A 16754-nucleotide genomic window follows, 5' to 3' on the forward strand; every position below is an offset into this window, starting at 1 on the left:
CAAGTGATCCGCCCACCTCAGCCTCCCAAAGTGCTAGAATTATAGGTGTGAACCACCACGCCCGGCCTTTAATTAAACTTTTTATTTGGAGATAATTGCAGATTCACATGCAGTTATAAGAAATAATACACAGAGATCCCATGTGCCTTTACTCAGTTTCCCCCAGTGATAATATCTTGCAAAGTACAGTGTCACAGCCAGATGTTGACACTGATGCAGTCAAGATACAGAACGTTCCATCACCACAAAGAGCCTCATGCTGCCCTTTCATAGGCATACTCACTTCCCTCCTGCCCCCAGCCTGTCCTTAACCCCTGGTAAGCACTAATCTGTTCTCCATTTCTATAATTTTATCATTTCAAGAATATTCTATAAATAGAATCATATACTATGTAACCTTTTGGGATTGGCTTTTTACTCGGCATAATTCTCTGGAGATTTATCTAGATTATTTTGTGTATTAATATTTAGCTCCTTTATATATTGCTGAGTAGTATTCCAAGGGTTTCAATGCTTTTATTTTTTATTTATTTATTTATTGTTTTTGAGACAGGGTCTTGCTCTGTCACCCAGGCTGCAGTGCAGTGGCCCCATCATGGCTCGCTGCAGCCTTGACCTCCCTGGCTCAAGCGATCCTCCTGCTTCAGCTTCCCAGGTAGCTGGGTCCAAGGGGATGTACCTCCACATCCAGCTAATTTTTTTATATATATAATTTTTTTTTGCAAAGATGGGGTCTTTCTGTATTACCTAGGCTAGACTCGAACTTCTGGGCTCAAGCAATCCTCCCATCTCAGCCTCCTAGAGTGCTGGGATTACAGGCATGAGCCACCATGTCTGGCCATTCATTGCTTTTAATGCAGGGGCTGGATTAGTGGTTTTTAACCTTTGGCCACCCATCCCTTCGGGAGATTCATTAAAAGTTATTAATGCTCTCCCCAGAAACATGCATACATGGAAAGAGGTGACTGTAATTTCAGAGGAGGCTCTGAAGCCAGCCCCACAACAACACGGTGAGAAGGTGATCAAGTCTTAGGCGAACCAAGTGAAGAAGCGGTTAATTCTTTGCAGAGGAAGTTCCTGAAGACTTGGATGGTGTCATGGTGGGTGGGAGGAGGGGTTCTGGTTAGAAAGGGCGGGGCAGGCCTAGCTCAGCACCCCACACTCCCAGCAAAATCTAGATCTGGTTTGGAGGTCAGTGTGGGTCACTGGCCTCATCAGGAGCTTCCTTTGTGACCTTGAACTGGGCACCGTCTCTTCACTTCCATCATTCCACCTGCACAGGTGTGAGCTTGGAAGTTCTCTCTGCTTAAACTCACTTTGGGTTCTCTCTCTGCCTCCCTAGCGGTTCCTGGCTCAGAGTTTGAGGGGCACAAACGGATTTCTGAACAGCTCCTTCCCAGCAAGACAATCAGCCCACCCCCAACCCCCGCCACTGCCACTGCCCCTCTGCCCCGTGGACCAACAGAGACCATCCCCAACTTCCTGCTCACCAGGGCAGGGCGAGAGTAAGTTAGACACTTGGATCCTGGGAATTCAAGCTCATCATACAGATGGGAGCATGATGCGATGTGTTAGGGGGTGGAGGTGGAGACCTGCCCAGCTCACACAGGTAGTGGTGGTGGGACCAGGCTCCCAGCTCCCAGCGTTTCTGTGGGACCTCATTGATCCAGACATCGAGGACACTTCTCCAGCCAGTGGAAAATGACCTAAAGATTCACCTTTCTGGCCGGGCGCGGTGGCTCAAGCCTGTAATCCCAGCACTTTGGGAGGCCGAGACCGGCGGATCACGAGGTCAGGAGATCGAGACCATCCTGGGTAACACGGTGAAACCCCATCTCTACTAAAAATACAAAAACTTAGCCGGGCGAGGTGGCGGGCGCCTGTAGTCCCAGCTACTCGGGAGGCTGAGGCAGGAGAATGGCGTGAACCCAGGAGGCGGAGCTTGCAGTGAGCTGAGATCCGGCCACTGCACTCCAGCCTGGGTGACACAGCTAGACTCCGTCTCAACAAAAAAAAAAAAAAAAAAAGATTCACCTTTCTGGTGCTGCAACTTCTCCCCTCTCTCCCTATCATCTCCCTTCCAAGACAAGCGTGTCCTTTCCAGGGGTATCTTTTCTGCAATTTGCCCATTGATTGTATGGACCAAGAAGCTACTGCCTTCTGAGTTTTTCTTTTCTTTTTTTTTTTTCTGGTTCGTGTGCATTTTTCTACTAAGAACGTTCCACTTCCTTGGCTGAACAGAAATGGTAAAATCGCTTGGTCAGTTCTCTCACATCTCCCCTTAGTTGCTTTTGGCCAATGATCCCTCACATGCCCTTGCTGGAGGGGGGGTCTGTCCCGGGATGCGCTGGGGAGACTGCTCGGCGGTGGCCCAGCCAAGGCTTCTTTGGCTCGAACAGTCATGAGGCTGTCATGTTGCCTACATGCAAAGTTGTATCCAGCTGCTGGCGTTTGGCTTCCTTGTCTGAGTTTAGTAAGTCTACCCCTGCAGACTCCTCTGACATCAGTGGAGGAATTAGAGGCTTGTTTCTGTAGCGTATGCCAGGACTTGGGAATACAATAGTGGACTAGACTCTATCCTAGGCCTCGTAAGGCTTACCATCTTGTAAGATGAACATACAAAGAAACAGGCAGTGGTGCCCCCCCATTGTGATAAGTATGGTGATGGCAGAGGACTAAAGGACTGTGGGAGCATAGGGAAGGAGCATCTAGTCCAGTTAGAGGCTTCAGAGAGGGCTTCCGGGAGGAAGTGGTATCTCAGCAGACATCAGAAGGAAGAGAGATAGAAGAGTATCTTCGGCGGAGGGAATGGCATGTGCAAAGGCCTAGAGGTGAGAGAGTGCCCATCACCTTGGAGTTGCTAAACAGTCGGCCAGATCCTCTAGTGTGAGGGGGTGGGGTGTTGAGCAGTAAAGGAAGAGAGGGGTAGATAGGAGAGACCTATGGGAGATCCTACAGGGCCTGAAGGCCGTGGATAAGGGGAGACGTTCACTGCATGTTCCGTGAGTGCACAAAGGCTGAGAGGACAGGGAAGGGGATTTCAAGCAGGGACGTAGCCTAGGCAGGTTTATGTTTTAGGGTTCTCTGCCCACCAGCAGGGTGAGAACAGAGGCCAAGAGACTGCTGAGAAGGCTGCCTCATCCAGGAGGAGATGATGGGGCCTGGGTTCTCGGGGAGGGCCCCTACAGAGGGGAAGAAGGGATTCATTTGGAAAGAGGTATTTTGGAAGTTGGGCCCATGAGACTTGGTAACTGAGTAACTTCAGGGGTGTTCAGGGAAGGAGAGGGTCTAGAGTGACTCAGATTTCTGTCTGGCCAGTCAGGTGGATGCTGATGCCATGTGCAGAGGCAGGGGAGTAACTTTGCAGAGAAAGATGAATGTTAAGTGCCAGTAAGAAACTAAAGCGTTCCATCAGGGAGACTGAGATACCCAAGTGGTTGACTTACGCCCCTGGCCTTGTAAGTGTTTAGTGCCTTCTGACTGGGAGCCAGAGCTCTCCCTTTCAGGAGTTAACTGGGGGAGGGGAGATGTCACTCTCCTGTAGCCACCGCCCACCCTTGCCCTCATGGCTTTGCCTCAGAAACACCAGCAAGCGTCTCCCTGGGGATTACCAAGGGAACCTGCTGCCCTCAGACACACACACTCCGCGCTGGGGCACAGCCAGGAAGAGGCCTCCACTGCTTCTGACACACTCGTCTGAGCGCTCATGTCTGCTGGAGGCAGCACCAGGAGACACTCACCCACAAGTCTAGGGGCCACCAGGCAAGAATGGCCCCGATGGGAATTCCCACCCCGGAAGCCAGACCAAGGAATAGATGTTGAGGCTGCATCAGCCTGGAGGGTGGCCTTGCTGAGCCCAGGCTCTAACGCTGCTCTGTGGTTGAGGGGGTCTTGTGGGGAGGGGTGTCTGGGTGGAATTGTCTGCTGCAGTGCCAGCAATGCCCACAAAACGAGACCCTGGAGATGCAGGGACTGATTGCAGAGAAACGCAAACAGGATTTACTCTCTCAATGCTGGTGGCTGGAGGTTGGACTACATCGGGGGTTTCACCAGGATTTACTTCAGCCTTGCAGACAGCCTTGCAGACAGCTTCCAGCTGCCTCAGTCAGCCCTCTTGGTTCAGGTGGTGCTAGGAAGCATCAAGGTGTCGCCCTGCCCGCTCTCCACACAGAGCGCTCGCTATATTCTGCTCTGTCTCAAAGCCCAGATCCACTGCAGTACTGTTTCCTGAGTGCCCACGAGGTGCAGGGCCTCAGGGGTTATAAGACAGGAAGCCCGCTTCCTTCTTGTCTGCTGGCAGCTCAATGTCTGTATGGGGAGACGGCGGACAAGCATCTTCTGCCAGGTCTGGAGAGATGGGCTTGCCCGGTGGTAGGGAGAGGAGCTGGGCCTGGACAGAGAGTGAAGGTTGGTATTTTATGGCGGAACTGTAGCTAAGGCCCTCTCTATGCTGCATCCTCATCTCCATCTTGAGAATTTGTCACTGGTGTTTTGAGCAGCTACTCAGACTCCATGTGTTAGGAAGGGAAAACTTCAAAGAAAGGTTCTGTTTTGTTCACTGAATGCACAGGGACATGAACTCAGAAAGGTGTCAAGTTGTGTAGCAAGAAAAGTGTTGCACAGGAAAGTTCTAGAATCACATCCTGGCATACTCTGGGGTGGCTGCAGCTCTGTTCCTCATGCCTCTGTTCTTTGTTTCTGTCTCCACTTCAACCCCAGCCAGGCCATCCGTGAGCTGCAAGAAGAGGTGTCCCGGCTCCGTCTGCGGCTGGAGGACAGCCTGCACCGGCCACCCCAGGGCAGCCCAGCATGCCCAGCGTCTGTCTTTGACCGCCCCGCCCGGACCCGCGGCCGACCAGTGGACTCCCCAGCCACCTGGGGCTCCCATTATGGCAGGTGGGTGACCTCAAAACTCTCACCTCTGTCCTGGTGGCAGCTACAGAGGATAGTCTTGGCTGGCCTCTGGCTCTCCCCAGACATATGGACTCAGGCACTGCCACATCCCTCTCTCACTCACTCATTCATTCATTCACTGTAGAATTTGTTCACTGTGCAGCATTTGATGCACAAAAGAATATAAACCTTTATGTTAATAATAAAGAATAGGCCGGGCGCAGTGGCTCACGCCTGTAATCCCAGCACTTTGGGAGGCCGAGGCGGGCAGATCACAAGTTCAGGAGTTCGAGACCAGCCTGACCAACATGGTGAAACCCCATCTCTACTAAAAATACAAAAATTAGCCGGGCGTGGTGGTGCGTGCCCATAACCCCAGCTACTCAGGAGGCTGAGGTAGGAGAATTACTTGAACCTGGGAGGCGGAGGTTGCAGTGAGCTGAGATCGTGCCACCTCACTGCAGCCTAGGCAACAGAAAGAGACTGTCTCAAAATAATAATAATAATACTAAAGAATAATACAATGAATATCCCTGGACCCACCACCCAATCAAAGAGTTAGAACACATTGCCAGGATGCCTACCCTCTCACCTACTAATTCGGTGTTGGTTCATTTATGACAATGACATAAAATCAGCTGGCTTCTTTTGAGTGTTTCTATGGGAGGGCACTTGATGAAGGGTTTTATCTGAACATTTTCTCATTTATCTTTTTATAACCCTCTGAGGTAATTGCTCTTATTATCCCCACTTGACAGATGAGGAAACTGAGAGTCAGAGAGGCTCAGAGCCATTTTCTGTGAAACTGACTTCAGACTTCTTTACTCTCTTCCTTCCATCGTGTTAGAAGCATTTCTCCAGGTTGAGCTTCTCACAAATCACCTTTAAAGGCCGCACAAAACCGCATCCAGTGACATCATCTCTCTTTCCTTTTGCTAGTAAATCCACAGAGAGATTGCCTGGTGAGCCTAGAGGTGAAGAGCAGATTGTCCCTGCAGGAAGGCAGCGAGCCCGATCTTCCTCAGTGCCTCGGGAGGTGCCCCGACTGTCCCTGAGTAAGTGACCACCTGCCAAGGCTGATTTCTGGAGGCCACAGTCTGAGTATATTGGCTCAGTGGTCAGAGACCACAGCAACAGCATTCAAGGAAACTTGGAGAAGGGTTTTTGTGCATCTGTTTTAGGATATTACGGTGCTATGCAGCACAGTGCACTTCTAATGTCCTGCACACCTACTGTGTGTAGGGTGTCTGTAAGGACTTTGTAGCTGCCATCTTGCTTAACCTCCACTGCAAGATGGTCATATTATCCACATTTCACAGATAAGGGCGCCGAAGCCCAGTGAGCGCAGGGGACGTGCTAAAGGATCAGGGCTCTGGAGTCAGTAGCCGGGATCAACCGAGCTCCCCTCCATTTGTCCTTGGCCGAGTTGTTTACCTGCTCTGAGCAGTTAAAGGGACAGCTCACCATGTAGTTATAACAATGTCCACCTCGTGGGATTGCTGTGAAGATGCCCAACACGGCACACACACAGCGTCTAGAGTAGCGCTTGGCACGGGAGCAGGGTTCCGGAAATGCCAGCTGTTACTCCTAAGGGGGAGATTGGGGATTAAAACCCAGGCATTTGCCCCAGAGCCTAAACTCATGGTATACCCACTCCTTGAGCTGTGTGACCCCCCCCCGCCTTGCCCCCTCTGATGTCCCACTTTTTCCACCTCAGGTTCAGAATCTGAGCTGCCCTCCCCGCCACTGTTCTCTGAGAAGAGCAAGACCACCAAGGACAGTCCACAGGCAGCTCGGGATGGAAAGAGAGGGGTGGGCAGTGCTGGATGGCCAGACAGGGTCACCTTCCGGGGCCAGTACACAGGTAGGTCAGGAGGGAGGGCCGGGATAGGTGCAGCCCCTGGCGTCAGGGGGGTCTCCTCTGTTATGAGAAGCCTTTTCCATATACCCAGTGGGCCATTCACATATCATTTTCTATTTGTTCCATGAGATGAAAACCGGGAAGCATTGCCTCCATGAATCTCGGTGCACTTGTTCATTCATTCATTCATCCATTCATTCAGCAAACACTTTCTGATGTCTCCCCTTTGCCAGGGCCCATGCTGGGTTCTGGGAAGCCTGTTCAGCTGGTCAATCCTAGAGATTCTGATCACCTGCTCTTTTCCGGCTCCGAACGTATAGGGTGGACACTGAATTGGATGTGCCATTTGCACCTGGCTTCCTTCAGGTTCTCATTTCCACAGGGCCCCTGTGTCTCAGGAAGTAGGACCTGGCACAGAGTAAAGACTTGAGATGACACATGGTAGCATTTCAAGTGCTTAACATTAACAAAAAAATATGGATCGGGCGTGGTGGCTCGCACCTCTAATCCCAGCACTTTGGAAGGCCAAGGTGGGAGGACCACCTGAGATCAGTAGTTCAAGACCAGCCTGGCCAATGTGACGAAACCCCGTTTCTACTAAAAATACAAAAAAATTAGCTGGCATGGTGGCACGTGCCAGTAATCCCAGCTATTTGGGAGGCTGAGGCACAAGAATCGCTTGAACCCAGGAGGCAGAGGTTGCAGTGAGCTGAGATTGTGCCACTGCACTCCAGCCTGGGTGACAGTGAGACTCCATCTGAAATATATATATATATGGTTCTCACCTTCATGAATCTGACTGTGTAGGAGAGAAGATGATAACCAGTAGGTAATTATAGTAAAGGCAGTGTCTCTCACAGACACCTTGCAGAGGAGGGAGGGCTGCTGACCTCAGATTCTGGGGACAAGGCAAGAGGCCAGAGGCACATGTCTGCTCCATGGAGCGTAATGAGGGAGTCGACAGAGGCCAAGGAGTTAGAAGTGAGAGTAGCAGGAGCACCTCCAAGCTCACTGCCCAATCTCTGTGGACTTCCTAGCAAAAGGAAAGAGATGATATCATTGGATGAGGTTTTGTGCAGCCTTTAAAAGTAATCTCAACCCTTAAAAGTGAGCTCAACCTGGAGAAATGCTTCTAACACAATGAGAGGAAGAGAGTGTAGAAGTCAAGATCAAAGACTGTGAAGTCAGTCTCTCAGAAAATGGCTCTGAGCCTCTCTGACCCTCAGATTCCTCATCTGTTGCATTGGGAAAATAAGAGCAATCACCTCAGTGCCACATACACAAAGCCAGAACAGCACAGGAGGGAAATGAGATGATGAGACCTCTCCACAGTGGCTTCAGGTGTCATCCAGAAGAAACTCAGGGATGAGTGAGGAAGCCACAGTCCATCCAGCTTTCTAATAACATCAAGTGCTTTACAGCTGCCAGGCACTGGGCGGAGCACGACACGGATATGGCCCCATTCAGTCCTCCCAACAAGCCTGTGAAATGGGCGCTATGTTTATCCCCATGTTACAGCCACTCAGAGCATGAGGAGAAAATGCCACTGACCCGGTGCCTGAGACATTCAGATCCAAACCAGCAAGTCGGGGTGTAGGGAATAGCATCACTTGTTCATTTCTTATTGTTGCTTTGCTTATCATTTCTTCCTGGCCTGCTTTCAAATCCTGACTTAGCCTGGGTGTGTTGGTTGCTACTGGATGTCAGCTGGTTCTAGGATCTGAGATGAAACAGAGTAGGAGTCTGGAAAAAGCTTACAGTAAACAGACACAAAAATGTATGATGATGTATATGTGTGTATGTGTGTCATACTTACATATGTACATATTTTACACGTGTGTGTGCACACTCAACGTATGCACACGTGAGAGAGAGAGACAGAGACTATTAAAACCATCTGGAGGAAGAGGAGATCGTTATTCCAGAATCCCCCTCAATTTTGCGTCCATCCAGAGGGCTGATACTGACAGTTCTGGTTTCTTTCCCCAGGCCACGAATACCATGTTCAGTCCCCTAAGGCGGTCCCAAAAGGCAATGGCACAGTCTCCTGTCCCCACTGCCGGCCCATTAGGACCCAGGATGTGGGTAAGGAATGGTACCTGGAAAACTGGCCCAGGCAGCCGTGGCTGCAGCGTCTTGCCCTCAGGGGAGTGTGTACTTGACAAGATCTGGCCTGCCCTGAACTTAGCAGTGGGTTATAGGGACAGACCAGCAGCACCCAGGATTTTTCTGGGTGTCCTGCCATCACATCTGTTGCCCCAGGTGCTGCTGCCTGAGGCCACCCTCCTTGATTTAAGAAGTTCCCGAAGGGTCCTGATAGGTGGGCTCCAGGCAGCAGGGGGCCTGGCATCAGTGATTATATCTTATTCTTCCCTCCATCCTCCCTTCACCCCTCATACTTTCCCCCAAACCCACAGGGAGGAGTGGCAGAGAGAGCAGCAGTCCGAGAATCCAGGCAATGGGTTCCAGTCCCAGTTCTGCCACTTACTTGCTGTGTGACTTTAGGCCAGTTCCTTGACTTCTCTGTGCCTCAATCACCACATCTATAATCAAAGGATTGGAAAAGATGGTCTCTAGGACTTTTCAAGCAATTGTGATGATAATAACTGATGATAATGAGCTATTTATTAAGTCCCTCTGTATAGAGGGTATCATGTTAAGGGTTTTGCATACATTAATCCTCGCAGTTCTATGAACTAAGTACTGCAGTACTGTTACATCTATTTTATAGGCAAGGACACCAAGGCGCAGAGAGGTTAAGTAACTTGCCCAAGGGCACACAGCTTACAAGTGGTAGAAACAGGATTTGAACCCAGGTCTTTGTGACTCCAGAGTCCCACCTCTTCACTGCTATGCTCTGCCTATGCTAGTGTTAGAGTCCTGACAGGCCTCTCCGTTCATGCATTCATTCATTCATTCACACATCACTTACCCTTATGTGGCCCTGGGCCCTGTCCCCAAGGAACACATGACAAAGCAGAGTGACCAGAGCTGGCGTAAGGGAGCACGAGTGGGGCTGGGGGCTGCCTGACTCTGCCTGGGTGGGTGGGAGGGCTTCCCAGAGGGAGTGGTGGTTTTAGCCGAGGCCTGAAAGAGAAACACATCAGCCTTGGAACTCACCCAGGTGTGGCACTGGGGATCTGAGTGGGAAGAGAACAATGGCTCCCTCTCTCCGCCTGCTCCCTTTTGCCTCTACTGACCCCCCTGGTTCCCTGGGGGACTGTTCTGGGTCACTCTCTCGTGGAGAATGGGTCTGTTTCACTGGGGGTGGGGGGTGGGGGGTGGGCTGCATTTGGGAGAGCCCGGGCTTAGGATCCAAGGACCACTGCTTCCCAGCTCTGAGGCCTTGGCCAATTACTTGACGTCTTGGAGCCTTAATTTCCCCATCTGTAAAGTGGGGGAGTGAGGACAGTGGCTAGCCCAGTGGCTTGTTGGATTTGATAAAATAATGCAGGAAGGCTCTTAGCAGAGGGCCTGGCTCATTAAATGCTTGCTCTCACTGTCGTGGTTGTTGTCAGTGTCATCACCCAGACGGAGGCGGCTTGTCTCCTCTGCAGTGGGTCCCGAGGAGAGCTCAGTGCTGCAGAAGGCCCGTGTGGGGGCTCCCGATCTGATGATTTAGACGTAATCCTCCCCTGACATCTCTTCCTCCTCTTCTAGGTGGTGCTGCCACAGGGGACCCACTGGGACCGCCTCCCGCTGATACCCTTCAGTGTCCCCTGTGTGGTCGAGTTGGTTCTCCCCCAGAGGCAGATGGTCCAGGCTCAGCCACCTCTGGTAGGGACAAACACTACTTCTTGTCTTAGCCAGGCCCTCAGCTCTCCTTGACCAGGGTTATTAGACCTGCGTGAGTTTAACTGGGGCAGCTGTTCTCCCAGTCTGGGACAGAGCAACGGGGGCAGAGGATTTGTTTCCCAAAGAGAGACCTGCCCAGCATGGAGTCTTACAGGGTAGGGCCTGTCCAGCTCTCATAGGGGAAGGGCTGGGTGGACCCTCCATCCATGGCTGGATCTGCCCAAGTGGTCAGACTCTGTCTCTGTGCTGTTCCCTCCCTGATAGGGGCAGAGAAGGCCACCAAGAGGAGAAAAGCACCTTCAACTCCCAGCCCCAAGCAGAGGAGCAAGCAGGCGGGGTCGTCGCCACGCCCGCCCCCCGGACTGTGGTATCTGGCGACAGCGCCCCCAGCACCAGCCCCTCCGGCCTTTGCCTACATCTCCTCGGTTCCCATCATGCCTTATCCACCTGCCGCTGTGTAAGAGCCTTTCATTCTGACTTTCCCAGCCTCTTTGTGTAGATCACTGAATATGTTAGCATTCAGACCTGTGTGGGGCAGCTGAGATGCAGTGTACTCCTCCTGTGTTTTATCCCTGCGTGGATAACTTTCAGTAGGAGCCCAGCACTCATGTAGTCACTCAACAAAGCCAACACTCAAATAGTCACTCAACAAACCCACGTACCAAGGAGAGTGCTCGGCCCTGGGACCCAGCAGTGAAGGGGGCTAGCAAGAGGGCCCTGCCCTCTGGGAGCTTATAACTTTATGGAGACTGAGAATCCTAACCATCTTCCATTTTCCTTATGGGTTTTCTCAGCAAGTAAGTGATGAGCACTAGGGTTCTTAAAAATATAGACTTTATTTTTTAGGACAGTTTTAGATTTATAGGGAAATAGAGCAGATAGTCGAGAGAGATTCCCACGATCCTCCTCACTCCCGCACACACAGTTTCCCCTATTATGAATATCTTACGTTAATCTGGCACACTGGCCACATCAGTGAAGCAATATCCACACATTGTTGGTAACTGAGGTCCATAGTTTCTTCAGGCCGTTTTCCTCCAAAGTCCCTTCTCTATTCCTGAATCCCATCCATGATCCCACACGGTGTGCGATTGTCATGCCTCCTTAGGCTCCCCTCAGCTGTGACAGTTTCTCAGACGTTCTTGTTTTTGATGACCTGGACTTCTTTGAGGAGTCCTGATCGGATATATTATAGGACTTTTTGCACAGATTCTGGGTATAACATCAGTCAAGCCAGGAGAGGCAGGGCAGCTAAGACAGAAGTGCCGTGGGTTTGGAGTTGGCCAGAGCTACGGTGGAGTCCCATCTACCCCCTAGTAGTACTGTGGCCTTGGCAAACGAACTTCCTCTCAGAGCCTCAGCTTCCTCATCTGTTAAATGGGGGAAGAGTCTCAACCACGTACTTAATCCTGTGCGTGAGGATAAAGTGTGGCACATGGCAGGAACCCAATGAGATGTATGTGGAGTTTATGGTGCCGTGTGAGCACGTGCTCACTGCTGAGCAAACAGTAGCTTCGCCATCACAGAGAATGTTGCTGTTGCTCAGTGTCGTCACTAGTAGGAAGAAAAAGGAGTAAAAGTGAGTTCAACATGATAGGAGTGTGCAGGGCACAAAAGCCCAGTCCCCAGAAGTAGGAAACCTGTCTCGTCTCAGCTGTCAGCAGCTACTTCTCTGCCTGCTTCCCCTGCTGTGAAATGAGTCGATTGGGACTGGGTATCTTCAGTGGCTGTGTTGCCAGAAGCCTGGGTGTGTGGGCAGTGAGGGCCTGAGTCGCTGTGAGGGCTGGTGCTCGGTGGAGCAGGGGTGCAAGGCACCATCCAACCCTGGTCCTCTATTCGGGAACCAGGCCCATAAGTGTGCTTTAAAAAATTCTTTATTTGTATGTATTTTCTGAGGAAGGGTCTGGCTTTGTCAACCAGGCTGGAGTGCAGTGGCGCCATCTCGGCTCACTACAACCCCCACCTCCGAGATTCAAGCTATTCTCATGCCTCCCCCTCTCAAGTAGCTGGGACTACAGGAGTGCGCCACCACACCCGGCTAATTTTTTTGGTATTTTTGGTAGAGACTGGTTTTCACCATGTTGGCCAGGCTGGTCTTGACCTCCTGGCCTCAGGTGATCTGCCCGCCTTGGCCTCCCAAAGCACTGGCATTACAAGTGTGAGCCATCGCGCCCGGTCTGTAAATTTGCTTTCTTGCTGCCCTCTCAGCTGAGTCTGTGCAAGTCGTTAAGGAATCTTCCGCTCCAGCAAAGATGAGAACCAATGTTGCATGCTGAGACCTCCAGCAGACACGGTGAAAGCGCCTGCTAGTGTTTCAACTCATTAGTCGGGAAAGGTTTTGCCCGGAATTTGGTGACCCCACGGTAGCCATGGAGTCTTTACTTCTCCTGAGGCCCCGTTCCACGTTCTTCCAGGCTCAGGCCTGTGGGCAGAACTCACTAGGTTGCTGTTTCCAAGTCAGGATGGGTGGGTTATACCTATGCCTCAGTTTCCTTCTCCGCGAAATGGGTTGTTACGGTGAGGATTGAATGAAGTAATGCATGGAGAGCCCATAGTACATAGAAGTTGGCCAATAATGATGGTGCTTCTAATGCTGCTAGAATTTGCGCTGGTGACACCCTGAAGTTTCTTCAGCTGCTTGCTAGTCAGCAGGACTGAACGGCCGGTGGTTGAGACCAGTGTAGTTTGGAAAGTGGAGTGGGCCTGTGCTGCCCCCTGCTGGGCAGCCGCCCCATAGCCCCTGCAGCCGAGGCTTTGCAGCCCAGAGGGACTTTTTCAGCGTTGGCCCTAGGGAGAGTTTTGGGTAACTTTCAGGCCAAGTTGGTCATCAAATTAACAGGAGGTGGGGTGTGTGAAAACCCAGCCCAGACAGTCCCTACTTTTACAATGGTTCGATTTATGATTTTTCGACGTTACAGCGGGTTTATAGGGGCATACCCCCATCGTAATTTGAGGAGCCTCTGTAGTTACTTACACCAGACAGTCCCTAGAGGAGGGAGGGCAGGCTGCTGTTTATAGGATCCAAGAAGCCCGTTCATTCAGTTCAGATTATTTTATCAGCATCTGCTGCTTGCCAGTTAGCACACATTAGATGCGTGAGGAGAGTCGGGCCTAGGTGTGAACCCATGGCTGCCCCTTCCAGCTGTCTGGCCCTGGGTCTTAGGAGCTCACGTTCATGGAGCACTTACCGGAGCCAGGCAGTGCCAGGCTTTTTACCCGGATTTTCCATCAGCTGTAAGCTGAGAGGTTGCTAACTGTGGTCGTTTTAGGTGGGAAAACAGAGGCCTTGCAAAGTGACTTAGGCAGTGCCAGGCTTTTTACCTGAATTTTCCATTGGCTCTAAGCTGAGAGGTTGCTAACTGTGGTTGTTTTAGGTGGGAATACAGAGGCCTTGCAAAGTGACTTAGCTTGTCCAGAGAGTCCCATGGCTAGCACAACAGAATGACCGGGATTTGGGGCAGGGCTCCAGGGCCTGAGCTGCTAAGGCCAGCTCATTCTACTGCCTCCTGAATCACTTAGCTTCTCTGAGCTCCAGTTTGCTCATCTGTAAAATAAAGATAAAGGCACCAACTGGTACATGGGTACCAAAGATGAGGATGCCAGCCCTGGGCTAGGCACTGGGTTTAACTGTTGGAGGAACTGCCAGACTGTTTTCCACAGTGGCACCACTGTTTGCATTCCCACCAGCAGTGCTGAGGGTTCCATTTTCTCCACATCCTTGTCAACACTTGTTGCTATCTGTCCTTTTTGATGTTAGCTAGCTTAGGGGGTGCACAGTGGTTTCACTTTGCATTTCCTGATGGCTAAGGATGTGCATCTTTTCATGTATGTATTGTCCACTTGAGTATCTCCTTTGGAGAGATGTCTGTTTGGATCATCTGTTTTTACACACTGTATAATAATGCAAGTTAGAAAGTGGGGGCTCAGGAATAAAGCCAGAGTTTCCAGTGTGCCAAACAAGATGCCAATGAATGACTCTGCTACATCCTCCTAAACTTATTCCTGATTTAGGCCCATGCTTCTTTATCTCCCTCCTCTACCACACATACCCTTTATTCAACAGTGCTGAGGCCACACCCCCCTCTTGGCCACTGCTGGTTTCCTTGAACCCTAAACTTAGTGGCCCTGATGGATGCCATTGTCACCTCTTAGGGAAATCCGTGCTTCATCTCAATGGGCTTCTCAGCCCATTCCCGCAGCACTTTTAAACAGCACCTCACATTCCTGTAGGACTGGGCTAGGAAGGATGCCCTTCTACCCACTTCCCAGGACATGGGGCCAGACCCTCCCACTCCTGCAGAATCCCTATTATTATTATTGTTATTAATTATTGCCTTTATCCAGCACCCCATGCTTGGCAAATGGAACCCCCAGATATTCTCCAATGAGGGGGTTTTGCTGTCAGGCCTGGAGTGATTCTGGCCTTCCCAACATCCAGCTCCAAGAAAGTTGCAGGAGTCCATGTTTTCTTGTCCCACTGTAACTCCAGAGCCTGGCACACTGGCTGGCATGTACTAGATGGGCAGTAAATCACATGAACAGGTAGATTGAACTTCCTGTCCTTGAACACCTGTTCTGGGTCAGACACTCGTGTTGTTATCTTCCTTCATCTTTCTAAGAAATCCCTGGATGTGTGCTCATTACTCTCATTTTAGAGGTAAAGAAATTGAGACCCAGAGAGTCGGAGCCAGTGGCCCAGCTGGGATTTAGCAGGGGGTTAACCCCACACGTGGTGCTCCTTGGCTTGTCCCCAGCCCTCCCTGTGTGTAACGAGCCCACTCACTTCTCTCCTCAGGTACTATGCGCCCGCAGGACCTACCTCAGCCCAACCAGCCGCCGAGTGGCCCCCCACAGCCTCTCCCCCACCAGCCCGGAGACACCGGCACTCCATCCAGCTCGACCTGGGTGACCTAGAGGAGCTCAACAAGGCCCTGAGCCGGGCCGTGCAGGCTGCTGAGAGCGTCCGCTCCACCACCAGGCAGATGAGAAGCTCACTGTCGGCTGACCTGCGCCAGGCTCACAGCCTGCGGGGCTCCTGCCTCTTCTGACTTCACTGGGGGCCCAGAGACAGATGAGTGGGCGGGTGAGCAGGTGGCCTGCCAGGCCAGGAGTGGGCTGGAGCTGCTGAGGCCCAGAAAGCCCCGCATGGTTCCTCACCAGGAGGGTCTCCCTCCAGCACGGGCCCCACCTGCTCAGTCCCTGTGCTTTCCAAGTGGAGGGGGTGTCAGTTCCGTCACCAAGAGAAGCGACTTCCCAGGAGCACCGGTCCCCTCACAGAGGTGCTGTGAGCGAGGCCTCCTTCGGCCCAGGCGGAGCCTCGGGCAGTCTCTCCTGGTCCCGCATGTGTCCACCTCCCGCTAATAATAGGTATTTTGTATACAGATGGACAGATATTTTTTTAAACAGGGGAGTTTTCCTGATCTTGGTTCCTCCTTAGGGGGCCAGACAAGAAAGGAAAGGCCTACGGTTTCTGGAGCAACCCTGTCCCCCACCTGTGACCAGTCACTCTGGGGCAAGCATCTCTGGGAAGGGCACAGCCGGAGACCTTTCTCCTAGTGACTGGCAGTCAGCGGGGCATTTTAGGATGTCAGGGCCCCAGGGTGACACGTGTCCAGCTTCTCTATGGCAGCAGAGGCCTTTCCCACAGACCTGCTGGGGTGGAGACAAGCTACAAAGTGCCCAGGATGCCATCCACCGCGGTCCCCTTCAGTACCTCACACATGGTCCCCAGCTTCTCCTAGGATCCCAGTGGCATTTATCAGTGGCCAGCTACCTGCCAGGCCCGGGCTGGGGCACGGTCTGTGGCCACGAGGCCAGGCCGCCTCCCGCACCCCCACCCCGTGGCAGCGCATACCTCTGCATTTCTGGAATGTGTGTGCATCAATGATGTTTGTATATTTGAGGCATTTAAAAATCTATTTTCGTTACAAGGGCAAATGAAGAATGAATATTGATCTTAAAAAAAGAAAAGAAGACAAAAAAAAAAAAATACCCAAAGCCATCCATGTCTCTGCTGTGTGTCATTAAACTTTTGCCTTCTAAAGTCAAGTTCATGGGGTGGAAAATTTGAAGCCCAGACAAGCCCTTTCCCAGGGGAGCTGTTGGGTGCTCTGCCTGCCTCCCTCTGGTGGCTTCTGTTTCTCCAGTTTTCCCCCTTTGCCTATCTCAGAACCACAAATCTTTCAACTGCAGAGGGCTTTGACGT

At 51.6% G+C, this 16754-nt stretch overlaps 1 protein-coding gene across 16 annotated transcripts in view; it reads left to right on the forward strand.

Moving 5' to 3' along the window:
* The window catches only part of AKNA (AT-hook transcription factor), a 61086-nt gene extending 44536 nt beyond the window's left edge, over positions 1-16550 (forward strand). For 9 of the 16 annotated variants that reach the window (XR_012424441.1, XR_012424440.1, XM_045373709.2 and 6 more), the window contains 8 exons: positions 1343-1505; positions 4720-4896; positions 5833-5948; positions 6611-6757; positions 8744-8839; positions 10415-10531; positions 10814-11006; positions 15345-16550. Coding sequence is in view for 9 of the 16 variants with exons in the window: in XM_045373709.2 (XP_045229644.2) it covers positions 1343-1505; positions 4720-4896; positions 5833-5948; positions 6611-6757; positions 8744-8839; positions 10415-10531; positions 10814-11006; positions 15345-15597 (1262 nt within the window). In the remaining 7 variants the exon portion in view is untranslated. Of the gene's footprint in view, positions 1-1342; positions 1506-4719; positions 4897-5832; positions 5949-6610; positions 6758-8743; positions 8840-10414; positions 10532-10813; positions 11007-15344 lie in introns of those variants that run through there. The other 7 variants (XR_012424439.1, XM_074016727.1, XR_012424435.1 and 4 more) reach the window with 6 other exon arrangements.
* The last annotated feature ends 204 nt before the right edge of the window (positions 16551-16754 follow it).

The sequence above is a fragment of the Macaca fascicularis genome, chromosome 15 (genome assembly GCF_037993035.2).
Source record: "Macaca fascicularis isolate 582-1 chromosome 15, T2T-MFA8v1.1".
NCBI classification, from domain to species: domain Eukaryota; kingdom Metazoa; phylum Chordata; class Mammalia; order Primates; family Cercopithecidae; genus Macaca; species Macaca fascicularis.